The 12,903-nt window shown below is 36.5% G+C and overlaps 1 protein-coding gene across 2 annotated transcripts in view; it reads right to left on the bottom strand.

The window, feature by feature from the left end:
• Window positions 1-12,903, bottom strand: part of Agtpbp1 (ATP/GTP binding protein 1) — a 262,969-nt gene that overhangs the window by 140,447 nt on the left and 109,619 nt on the right. For both annotated transcript variants that reach the window (XM_023699137.1, XM_023699138.1), the window contains exons 9-10: window positions 4,963-5,000; window positions 1,325-1,533 (exon numbers count right to left, since the gene is read on the bottom strand). In XM_023699137.1, the coding sequence (XP_023554905.1) occupies window positions 1,325-1,533; window positions 4,963-5,000 (247 nt within the window). The remainder of the gene's footprint in view (window positions 1-1,324; window positions 1,534-4,962; window positions 5,001-12,903) is intronic.

The following is a 12,903-nucleotide window of genomic DNA, read 5'->3' as shown; positions in this document are numbered from 1 at the left end:
ATCAGTGATCCTAACTAACCTTTTAGACTTTTCAGTGGTAACAGCCAGCTGCAGCACATGTGCCATAAGTTTGCCACCCTTGCTATTTCTGAATGGCCTAGGGACATTTAGCAAGCATAAGGTATAAATTTTTTTTAAGTTTATTGGGAATAAAGGTGAAAAGGTATGAAGAAAGTTAAAGAAATCAAAGGAAATGTGTATTTTACTAAGCCTTTCTCAGAACTCTTATCAGTTACCTGCACCTTCTATAACTTGGCTTTTCACTTTATTAACACAGACTAAAAATCCAACTTAAGGCTCAAACAACGTGATTTTCTGTCCTAGTATCTAGAGGAATTTAAAACTACAACACATTGTTATTATTATCAGTGACTAAGATCTAGGTGGCACCTTTTTTTGTTTTGTACTGGGGATTGAACTCAGACCCTTGCGCTTGCCAGGCAAGCGCTTATTCTACTGAGCCATCTCCCTGGCCCCTCGGTGGCACTTTGATACACTAAAATTTTCAATATTCATTTTCACATCCGGCAATGTGAAGATGAGACCTTTTACATCAAATTAGGTATAATAAAAACTAGTACATACCATTACTCTAGAAAATACTAAAGGTGAACAATCACATTCCAGTATCTTAACTATTGTTCTGTAAAAAGAGGTTGTTTACATATAAAACCAAGAAGGCACAACCAAGGTATCTGGCTGCTATTTTCAACATGGGCTGCACTGCAACAGTCCCCTTTCCCACAACTGCCTGTCTTCCACAGATGCTAGGAAAGCTCTCACTGAACATGCTGGCAGCAGAACTAGCAGTCCTATGTGCAGGTTTCCCATCTGTACCTTCCAAATTCAGAAAAGGTTCCACCAGAAGGAAAACATGCACACACACACAACAGACATACCCTCCTAGCTGCAAGGGAGGAGCCAAAGGCACTCTGGGAGGGCAGCATGCAAAACTAAGTGCAGCCAACTACATGTCCTCAAAATCACAGCTACCCAGAACCCTTCTCCATCCAGCAGAGGCTTTCACACATCCTAACAAAGAAGAAACGTCACACTGAAGACATGCACTGAGCACTTTTGCAGTTCAGTCTGAGGTCACACATGAGAATGACTGTACCTTCCAGACTCAAGTTTTTTTAAAAAATATATAACATATATTCTTTTCTGATTATTCAGTGTTCTTAAAATGCATTATGATGGGGGCCGGGGAGAGCGCTCAGTAGAATAAGCAGACCTGAGTTCAAGCCCCAGTTCCGCTTTAAAAAAAAAAAAAATGCATTATGATTCGGACAGTAAGCAAAAGAACAAGAAGAAAACAACTCACTTGTGAAGTGTTATACAGAATCTTCATCCCATTGGCATTGATAAATGCTTTTCTTCCCAACTTGATGTTCGTAACACTTTTTAAGCTCTGCAAAATTCCTTTCCGAATAAGCATGTTTCTATGTCGATTATCATGGCGGTGCCAATCTACATAAATTGTTAAAAGCACTTGGACAAATCCTCTGTCTACAGCTCTCCTGGCATTTGTTTCTTCAACAAAAGAAAATTGGGAAAGAATATACTTTAAATGATAAAAGAGAAAGGGATAGGATAAATTTAAAAACATAACTGCAGTGTTGTGATAAATTTTCACAACTCTTCCTGTTTTTTTCTTTTTTAGGCAGGACCTCGCTATACACGGCCTTGGGTCTTGCTGCATAGCTTAGGGTCACCTGAAATTTGCAATTCTCCTGCTTCAGCCTTCCAAGTGCTAAGACTCTCAGTATGTGCCCCAGCACATGTGGCTCAAGTCTTATCATTCTTATAACCCCCCAAAAGGACAACTACCTATTTAAATGTTTTTCTAACAAAGTAAATGACAAATTCTAGAACATTTTCTGCCCATATAAATATGTATGGGGGGCCTGCGAATTAGCTCAGTTGTTTAAAGCGCCTGTTTGGACAAAGTCAGGCACAAGGGACCGCATTTTGATCCCCAGCTCCACAAGCTGCACCAAACCTGCCATTAAGGCAGCCTGAGCTACCAAAAAAAAAAAAAAAAATCCTTCTCCATATACTTATAAATGTTTACAGTTTTATCATTTATAAAAATCAAAATATCATTTGTAAAGTTAGGTTATATATTTAAATATTATATTAAAAGGTTCATGTACTTTAAAAGTTATGAATATATTGACATTGTATCAAAAGAATTTACAAACTTGAAATTAATCCCATTGAGCTATAGTTCCCATAACAAACTTTGTTTCAATAGAAATTAATTGCTCAAATAATCTCACAATTATATAAAGTCTATGCCACACCAATGCTAATTTTAAAATAAACAATTTTTAACAAATTAAATGTAAAGGAAAAATGACATTAGAAAATAGTTCTTCCTGGGCATTAAATTTTTATCATAATGAAAAGTATATCAAAGGTTTCATATAAAAGGTCAATTTTATTGGAGTACAAATATAACCTAATTTTATTGTTCGCAAAATATCAATATTTAAAATTATTAAGCAAAAACTAGTATGTTTTTACTAAGATAGCAGCAAGGAAATCATATGACAGCAATACACCAAGCCACCTAGTGCTACTTTGGTGAGTCCATTTTAAGTACTAACAAGTTTATGGGTTAGAAGAGTACCAACTCATCTGAGGCTGTGTACTTAGAAAGAAATATTAAATCCCTTCTTAATTTCAACTACATCTATAAAATGACACCTGGTTCATGGCATGGGTACTAAGCTAACAATGACTTCATATGCCTGAGACAATTATTATAGTTTCTAAATTCACTTATGCATAAAACATAACACAACTAGATTTACTAATCTCCTGCCCTAACTACATTCTGACATTAAACAAGTAGAAGCAACTCACAAGAGAAAGTGTTCTTATATGAAAGCTTTCAAACCTCTATTGTATCTAAAATCACTGCTTGCTATTATAAGGCTATGAACTATTAGTAAAATTAGTGCAATCATTTTTAGCAACAAAAGTTTGACATAAACAAAGCTGTTTACACCACTTAAAAAATGTAAGGCTTCACTTTACTAGCTGAGAATGTAATTTTGTTAAAAACCACCTGATCATTGCTCCATTAAAAATTTTGTATTTCTGCCAGAATTCCCAACAGTCTAAATGGGATTTATGGGAAATATTAAAGTTAGGTATGAAAGGTCAAATAAGAAATTGTTATAATTCAAACACAGATGCCTAGGTGACCCTGAATGGAAGTGAATATATCCATCTACCATCTGTACTGAGCAATACTCTAACAGATAATGTGTTCAGGGTACCATGAGCATGTCTCCTCTTGTTACTTCTCTACTTAAAAGAAAATTTAAGTTCACCTTTGGTGTAGGTCTAATCTACACATCAGCAACAGCAGTGTAGCTGACCATTTTTACATTCTTTATGTTCTTTGTCTTATATTTTCCAACATTTATCCTAGTAGTCAAATTTAACCTTTAAATGAATGCCCCCTCAAGAAAGTAAGGAATCTTTTAAAAAGATAAAACAAGAAATGCGTCAAAATGTTATGGCCCATTTTAAAATACACAGTGTGCTACTAAAATTTATTTTGCATTATTAATCTTCATCTTATTTAGTTCCATGTGTCATTTGAAAATATATTAAACTATTTCTCAGTTACCTTCTTAATCCTGATGAAGGTAATAGGTATATTTACCCATCATCCATTCTTGGTAAAAAGAATGGAGTAAAAGGAAAACTACTAAACTTGAAGACACAAATTTTCAGTCATCTAAGGTTAACTAATTTCTATAAAATACTTGAAACTTCGGAGAGTTTTAGTTTTTAATGGCTTACAGTTAATGTTTTTGTCATTAATGATGCTGAAAATTAGTAAGCTTCTATTGTGGCCCACTCCAAAAGCATATGCCTTTATTAAGAATCAATAAATAGTTTGAATTACAAAGTCAAAGCATATCAAAGCAAAGATACAAATACTGTTTCAAATTAATGTAATTTTGGTCTAGAGTTTATATGATTACATATGAAAATAAAACTACATAGAAAACCTCACTAAGTACCATAAGAACTCTGTGGTATAATACTAATACCTAGGAGATTTTTAATACTAATTAAATCTTTACCATGTAACAGATTTTCAATCAATTAATCATTTGCTACTATTTAAAAAATCAATTCCAACAATTCAAACTTAAGGGCAATCAGTCTCCACCTTTATAGTTTACCAGCTGCTTGTTAATTGTATCTTGAGAAGATGGGACATATGAAAGCCATCAACAGAGATGTTTGAGACTATCAAGACTAAAATGTTAATTTACTTAACCAGCCATCCAGGAGACTACTGATGAAAAAAATCAATGTTTAAAATACAGATACTAAGTATCTTGGACAGAAAAAAAAAAAAAAAACTTAAAAGTATGAGTATTCTCTGAAAGTGTTATAAGACACATCTACTCCAGTGCCTCAGTTCTGAAGGTAAAGTTTTTGTAAATGAATTCAAGTCTGTAAAATTTTATTTCAGTCACTTTTAAAATGTTATAAATTAGAACTTACAATAGAAAAATAAATTCTAGTAAGAGCTTTTAAGTTAAAACCACATGTTATGTACAGAGATAGTGATTGTTCAAGGTATTTCTACATTAAAAGCTTTCAATCTCAGGTTCATTTTTCAAAACAATGATACGCGATATTTATTTTCCTTTACCAGCAGGACTTTGATTATGTAAGTAACTTAAAAACAAAATAAATGGGCTTGAAAAACTTAACACAAATGTTCTGGATAAAGTGTAGTGCAATAAGCATATAGTATTAGCTATGATGGATAGCAATTGCACTAGAAATTAAAATTAATTTCAACAGTACAATATTATAAACCAGCTTTAAAACTGTACACTAAATTGTATTTCGTTTCTTTAACATAGTAAATAGAATGTTCAGAAAAAAAGAATCTAGTATTTCTAATATTTAAAAACTTACTTGATTTTAGCAATGCAGCAAGAGTGTCTAAAGCAACCCTGTCAACACAACAAGAAAACACAAACAACAACAAAACTAGTAAAATTAATCTACAATCGTAAATTCATACAATCTTGTCAGTTAAGTATTATTCTATTATCTATCCCAAGATTTACTGTTATTAAAGCATCAATTACATATGGTATTTCTCTATAGGCATTTCTTTTAATTTAAAATCAGAAAGAAAATTGGTGCAGTGTAAAAAAGGTTTAGACAGAAAAGAAAATTAACATTGTCTAATAAGTCTTTATGTCAGAATTTAAATGAATGCTATCAATTATTGGGATTTGACCCTGAAAGAGATCACAAAGGAACCACACTATTAAGAATGAAAGGCCCTGAGTGTCAAAGGAATTAAATACAAGACATTTAATTTCATAACTACAAAATTCCATGAATATTTTAACTTTCTGGCATTGCAGTATTTCTGTTCTATCAAGCTACAATCCTTATACATAATGCGATACCTACTATAAAACATTGGAACTTGCAAGATTGGGGATAAGAAGAAAGAGCCCTTAACGTCTTTTAGCTACAAAACACCAAACAGGACAAATAACAAGCATAACTATTGCCTACAAAAACTCTTACTGCCCCAAAAAAGGACAAAGGAAGAGCCCTACAGACTGAAGATATGGATATCTGTTTGAACATAAACACTCAGTTACATAAAGGAAAATTCGCTGCCATTAATAAGTTACACAAGTGTACATAATACCACTATGGAAAACAAATAATTAGAGGAGTTTCTTAAAAATGAATTACTACAAAAATTAGCATTTTTTCAGTAACTTTCAAAATATAAAGCTATATATGCTAGTACCTCTTAAAAGACATCAATAACCATAAACAATTTATATTAAAATATGTAAATTATCTAACTTAAGTAAGCATTTCACTCACCATCAAGCATTTGTTGAATGCCTACTAGATACTCAAGTAGCAGTTTCTTCATGGATATAAAATCAGAAAACATATTTTCTTCCACATATAAATTTATACAGTGTATGAAAAATATTCTCAAGAAATTAAAACCAAAAACAAGGCAATAAAGTAGAAGCTGACACACTAATGGTAGATGAGAGGTAGCACAAATAGATGTAGGAAAAAGTAAAAAGAATACAGATTAAAAGGTCCAAGAGGGATGTTGGTTCATGGTAAAACCTGAAATAGTAATCCACAAATAGGTCAAAGTAAGTGTTCAATAAATGCCCAGTAAGAAAAGTTCTTATTAATTACTCTTCAGCTTGACACAAATAAAGCAAACACATAAACCTTTACTTATAATAATATTCATAAAATAAAAACAAAGCATGCCCATTTAAAAATATTACAGAAGTATGCCTATAGCTTTTTAAAAACAATGTAAAATGCTGGCAGAGGTGAGTTAAAAGTAATTAAAGATTATAGAACTATGTACTGAATTTTCATTATGTGAATGAAATCAAGAATAAACGTCACACTTTTATAGCCATGTGATAAAAAATACAAGATTGTAAACTTATCAGAATTAGGATGGATAAGGATGTCTGTAAAATCACTCAAAATTTAAACAGAACTAAATGGATCTTCCAAATGAAACCACTATAGAAATCAAGAGGACTACAAGGGTATGCCTCAGCAAGACTGACAATGGACAGGCACCATTCTAGCTGCTCTATATACATGCTTTCTACTTTAATTCTCTAGACAATTCTGGTTTATACAATGACCCAGTTTCTGCATATGGAAATTTGATAATACCCCTACAGTTGCATAATAATTTAATGATACAGAAAATAAATGGGGCCGGGGAGATGGCTCAGTGGAATAAGCCCCTCCCTGGCAAGCGCAAGGGCCTGAGTCCAATCCCTGGTTTGCCAAAAAAAAAAAAAAAGAAAAGAAAAGAAATAAGCAACTTTTTTTCATTTATGTATTTGATACAGGATCTCACTGCACAGCTCGGACGTATAGTGATCCTCCTGTTTTCAGCCTCCCCAGTGCTGGGATTACAGACATGGGCCACCATGCCCGGACTCCTTCACTGGAGGCAGGGCTAGTACAGCATATGGGACAGGGGATCAAATCCTAGTCCCTGCGCTTGGCCAAGCAGGCACTTAGTCCGCTGAGCTATCTTGCTGGCCCTAAATAAGCACCGTACTGAGAAAGGAAATTATAAAATCAAAGACATCTCCCTTCAAGAAGACTGGACTCTGCATGCCACAGGCCCCACCTCACCTGCTACACAGCCAACAGTCCTCACTGTTGGCTGTCTCCTTGGTGCTCCTGGAGGGCCCAAGAGCAGGGAGGCAAGCTGCTTGCACCATGGCAGAGGCCACAAGCATCACTCTCAGGTGCTGACTATTCACCCTGAATAAAAGGCAGCTGTTGGAAGACTTCTCCAGTAGTTGAGCACAAAGCCAGGTTGTCAACCAGGAATCTCCTATAGGTCTGCAGCTACTGTGGGTCTTGTTCCTGCCTCTTATTGGGTTTTGACATTATCACAGTAATTTGCAAATCAAAAACATCTCCCTCTGGAAGATACGACAACTGCTTCTTCCATACGGAGAAAGAAATGCTACTCTAGGGAATCCATAGAGGAACTGATTCATCACACATAGGAGTCCAAGGTGCCTGCTTCCTAGAAAAGTTTCCCATCTGACGTGCAAGAAACAGAATGACACACTGACCCTTCAAGGAGAAGTCTCAGGGTGGGTCAGTGTTATCTCACTGTTGAAAACAAGGACACAACGTGCAGCCCTTTTTCTACACAGGAGAAGTACAAGATTAGTCAAGAGGAAGATTGTATGGGCTTGCAACCTCAAAGGTTTGCACCTTGATGACCCATGGAATGTTCACAACTCAGGATTTAATATTTTTCTATGTTAAAGAATTACGAATTCACATGAAAGAAACATGTCACTTTACAGTTAATAATAACAATAAGGAACACTAAACAAGGAAAATTTCATGCTGACCTTAAACTTAAGTAGAACAAACTTGAAACAGATTGTCAATACAGCCAGATAAGACACTATAAAGTAGTGATCCTGACAGGTGCATGAACACAATGAGCAGCGGGAAGAAATTTTCTATAAATCATGATATCAAAGAAGAAAATTTATCTATAGTTTCCTCATGTATAAGAAATTTTTCTAAGTAGATCTTTTTAGGCATCAGAAAATAACACAGGTAAGAAACTGTGAGAGTTTCTTTCTTACATCAGAACTTCATCTTGCCAATAAATGTGACAATTTAGATATGATTATAAATCTATATGCATAGAAGGTTGGAGCATATAATTTTATAAAGCAAACACTACTAAACCTAAAGGGAGAGACAGGCCCAATGCAATAATCATGAGGTACTTCAATACCCCAATTTCCAACATCATTCCAAAAGGTCATTATCATCACTAGAGGCAAAAACACTGAAAGCATTTCTTCTAAGCTTAAGTCAAGATAACAATGCACTCTTACTGCTTTTCATTAATATAGTACTAGAGCTCTTATTCAGAGAAATTAAGCAAGAGAAAGGAAAATGAAGACACAGGAACAGGAAAGGAAAAAAAAAACAAAAAACCAAGTCATCTTTTGCTCACAAGAGCTAAGAAATAGAATCACCCTTAGTGTTTGTCAACAGAAAAATGGATAAAGAAAATAAATATATACACAATGGAGTACAATTAAGCCATGAAGAATGAAATACTGTTATTCTTAGGAAAGTGTGTAGAAATGGAGAACATCATGTTAATCAAAATAAACCAAACACAGAAAGACAAGTATCATGTTTTCTCTCATATGTACAAACTTTTAAAAAAATAATAACCTAAAAATAGGTGAGAGGCTATTAGGGATTAGGAAGAGAAGTCAGGGGACAGAGAGAAAGGAAGGTGAGGAAAAAAAGACAGAAGGGAGGTATATGAACATAATAAGGGTGCAATGTACCCGTATATGGAAATATCATGTGAATCCCATTCATTCATTTGTACAATTAATATTTAATTATAATCGCAAAAAGAGAAGGCAACCAGAACTTGTACTTTCAGACAAGATAAAATGACAGGAACTAGACCTACCTTCTCATCTGAGAAATAACTTTTCTCAAAATAAACAAAATGGAAGAACTGACCAAACAATGGAAGAAAGACATCCACAAGAAACAGAAACAAGCAAGGTAGTATTCCAGTTGTCCCAATTCACCATACATTAAGAAAGCTGCAGTAGAAAATTCTAAAATTAAAGCTTCACAACTGGGCCATCAGACTCAGCTGGCCTTGACTAACTACACAGCTGCAACTCAAGAGATAATTTAACTTAGTGCTTCTAACCAGCTGCACAATGACCTGCACATACATCCTGTTTTGCTAGCCTGTTTGAGGAACTATCTGGGCAGGACAGTCCTGTGAAGGGCACGTTACATCTTACTTATGTAGTAGACCCTAACTCCCCCAGACCTTTCGGCCTCATTATCCCCAATTAAACCTTCTGGCCATTTCTGCTTGACAACTTGTGACCAAATATCCACATATATGTAACCAATTATAGACAAACCCATTATTGACTCTGTACTTCCTACTTAGAAATGTATATAAATTGCTGTTTTACTCTAAGCAGTTGTAGTTGCTGATACATTGTGTCAACTTGGGAAGTGAAAGGCTTGGCTGAATGGCTCTACCTGGGGCCTGGGGGCCCCTCCCTCAGGTGTGGAGGGCCCATCCTAGGGCACAGAGGGCCCACCATAGAGTGACTCTGCACTTAGGGAATAAGGGTGATTGAGGAAGGATCGTTTGCACCACTCCCTCAGAGGAGCTCAAGTTCACAGTCAGTGTGGAAGGGAGGAAGGGAGAGAGGCTCACTAGAAGCTGCAGCTGCATCTCCTACCTTTGCTTGGCTGTTTTCGCCACTATGAACTGCTGCCCTCTGCACTGTACTTACTCTGCCTTGGAGCCAGCTGAGTTTGGACTGAAATATGAACTGAAACCTCCACTAACTGTGAGCTGAATAAGTCGTTCCTTCCTTAATTGTGGGTGTCAGGTATTCTGTCCTGGCAATGGGAGAAAAGAACTGAGACAGCAGTAATTTGGACCTGGTTCCTACCAGCCTGCTGGTGTAATAAAAGTTGCCTTCCAAATTCCTTGATGCAGATTCCTGTTTTCCATTGGTACAGATTCTGCAACAAAGTGATACAGCACTGGCCCAGGGAGTTGGAACCTGGATGGAGTACACCACAGTCCTTCCCTAAGCTAAGACTTCTCCAACCAAGAACAGGCAGAGTCCAGGGAACCAAGCAATCAGACTTCACCAGGCAGAGCATCCACAAGAGGAAGCAGCACAGAACAAGGAGTGCAGGCTTTTCAGAGCTTTCTGTTTGAACTTCAGCAACACAGTGATCAGCACTTATGTGGGAACTAACTAAATTCCTACGTCAGAGAGAGATATGCAAGACCAGCCTTGGCCACACAGTGAATTCAAGGCCAGTCTCAACTTAATAGTAAAACCTCATTTCACAAAACAAAAGGAAGAAAGGAAGGAGGGAAGGAGGGAGGGAGGGAGGTAAAAAGGGAGGGATATGCACTGTACACTGGGCAATCAGGTTTTACTGATTGATTTAATTGCTTATGCTATAAATACCTGTTATATAAAAAGTGCTAAGAAAGTTGAGATAAAATATTTAGTTACCAAGCATTAATCAGTGATTACTCTTACCTAAAATAATCTCAACACTCATGGAATTCCACACATATTCCCTACAGTAAGTAGATCAGATCCCACTATGTGTCTCTTACATTAATATGAGCAGTCCCCTTGCCCTTGTAGTAGAGACTGAATCCAGTGCTCTCACTGAGTTACAACTCTGGGCCTTTGTTTTAAAGTTTGAGACAGACTCTTCCCAGAATACTAAACTGCATAGGATAGGCTCAAACTTGCAGTCTGTCTCTGCTTCCAAGACTGCTGGCATTACAGGTGTGTACCACCACACCCAGCTAATTAGCAGTCTCTTTGTCCAGTTTCACTAAAGAGACTATCCTGACCCATATAAAACATCAACCTATACAGACAGAAGTCCAGGCTTGTGAAAGACATTTTAAGTGACTAAAGTTCTCTGCAAAGCAAAGGCACCTAACAGAACAAAGCAAAAGATCAAAAACTGTATCTACTACTAAGTACACACAATTGAGTTACTGTTAATCAACATAACGGATAGAACTGTGACCCATATGTGCACTGAAGTCTTTATCCCTGGGACTTCAGAATGTACCCCTCTGAAGGTACCCTTCTTTGGGTCCTTGGGAAAATCCTACCTGGGGTAAGGCCCTAGTGGAGTAGGCAGGCCCACACACAAAAATCCTGGGCTGTAACACCACATTGTAAAGACACATGCAAGGAGAGAACACTGCTGGGTGATGATGGGGGCAGGAAGGCAAATCCTGCTGCTGCCTGGGATAACCAAACACTGCCAGCAAACAGGCAAAACCTAGAAGGAAGAAAAGGTACCATTCCCACACATCAGCAGCATGATCCTGAGGGAATACATTTCTGTTTATTGTGGGCCAATAAACTGCTGCTGTTCTAGGCTACCAAAATTTGTAGTTACAACACCCCTAGAAAATTGCAAAAATACATGAGATGCAATTGTTGCAAAGAACTCATACCAGATTTCCTCATTTATACCTAATTCTTTATTGAAAACTATAAAAAAAAAAAATCTTTCAGATAGTCTTTTCTCCCTGCTGACAGTTGTTTTACAACATGCTTAAACCAAATAAAAGTACTTCTAAGCCGGGGAGATGGCTCAGTGGAATAAGCGCTTCCCTGGAAAGCGCAAGGGCCTATGTTCAATCCATGGTTCCGCCTAAAAAAAAAAAAAAGTACTTCTGATAGTTTCTAATCCTAAAACAATGATACTTTCACTGTTTACTGCACTCTAGAAAGTTGGAATATGAACACAGTTCTATTTTACTCCAAAGCCCATCAAAGCTAGTTCTACAGTTCCATTACACTAAAAGAAAGAAAATAGTGAAATGTGATTCAAACTCATCTTTAAAAATGTGACCAAGATATTTAAAAGTAACAAACTTTAGAAGAAAGGAACTTCTAAAATTCTATGATACTTCTAAGGTAGTATGAATACATAAAAGTTACACAAACATTTTTAAATACCAGATTTGGTGAAATGGAGAGTTTGTACTGCATTGATTAAAAATTATCAATAATAATTTATGCTTCTTTATATATTTCCAATCTTCCTGTTTCCACATAGTATATAACCAACAATAACTCAAAAGTCTGTGGCTTTCCTATTTAAGAGCAGCAAAGGAGGAAAAGTTTACATCCCCATAAAGTTAGACATACTTTGTAGGTTGTAAGTGAGGCCCTGCAAGGCCGTCAACCCAGGGACACTTGAGGGGATACAGTTGTAACTCCTGCCAGAGTTAGGATTAAGACTTTAAAATCTAAAGCCTAACACTGGAAAGGAAAGAAGACCCTAAGGGAAGGTTGGCCCTTCTGGATGAAAGCTCTTCAGTGTTCCCCCGGCAGGACAGGATGTCACTAAGAAAGAACTGTCCAGCAGAAAGCTCCTTCTTATTTTGCAGAGAGGCTCCCAGGTTAGTAAAACTGATAAAAGACCAAAGAACTAATGTTTTGGCCATTAAGCAGTTTATTCTTTTTAAAGTAAGATGTTCTTACGGCCAGCCAGATCAGCGAATTAAAGAGCCTGCTTAGGCAGACGCGGGGACCTGGGATCAATCCCCAGCATGCCATGCCAGCCCCACCCCAGAGGCACAATGAAACCATAATTGAGACTGGGCATGGAGGCACACGCCTGTAATCCCAGCACTTGGGAGGCTGAAAACAGGTGGATCACTATGAGTCTGATTTGTGTAGTGAGACCCTGTAACCCTGTACTAAATACAAAAAA

The sequence above is a fragment of the Octodon degus genome, unplaced genomic scaffold (assembly GCF_000260255.1).
Source record: "Octodon degus isolate 3935 unplaced genomic scaffold, OctDeg1.0 scaffold00111, whole genome shotgun sequence".
Taxonomy (NCBI): Eukaryota; Metazoa; Chordata; class Mammalia; order Rodentia; family Octodontidae; genus Octodon; species Octodon degus.
This window is presented reverse-complemented; position numbering and strand designations above follow the sequence as displayed.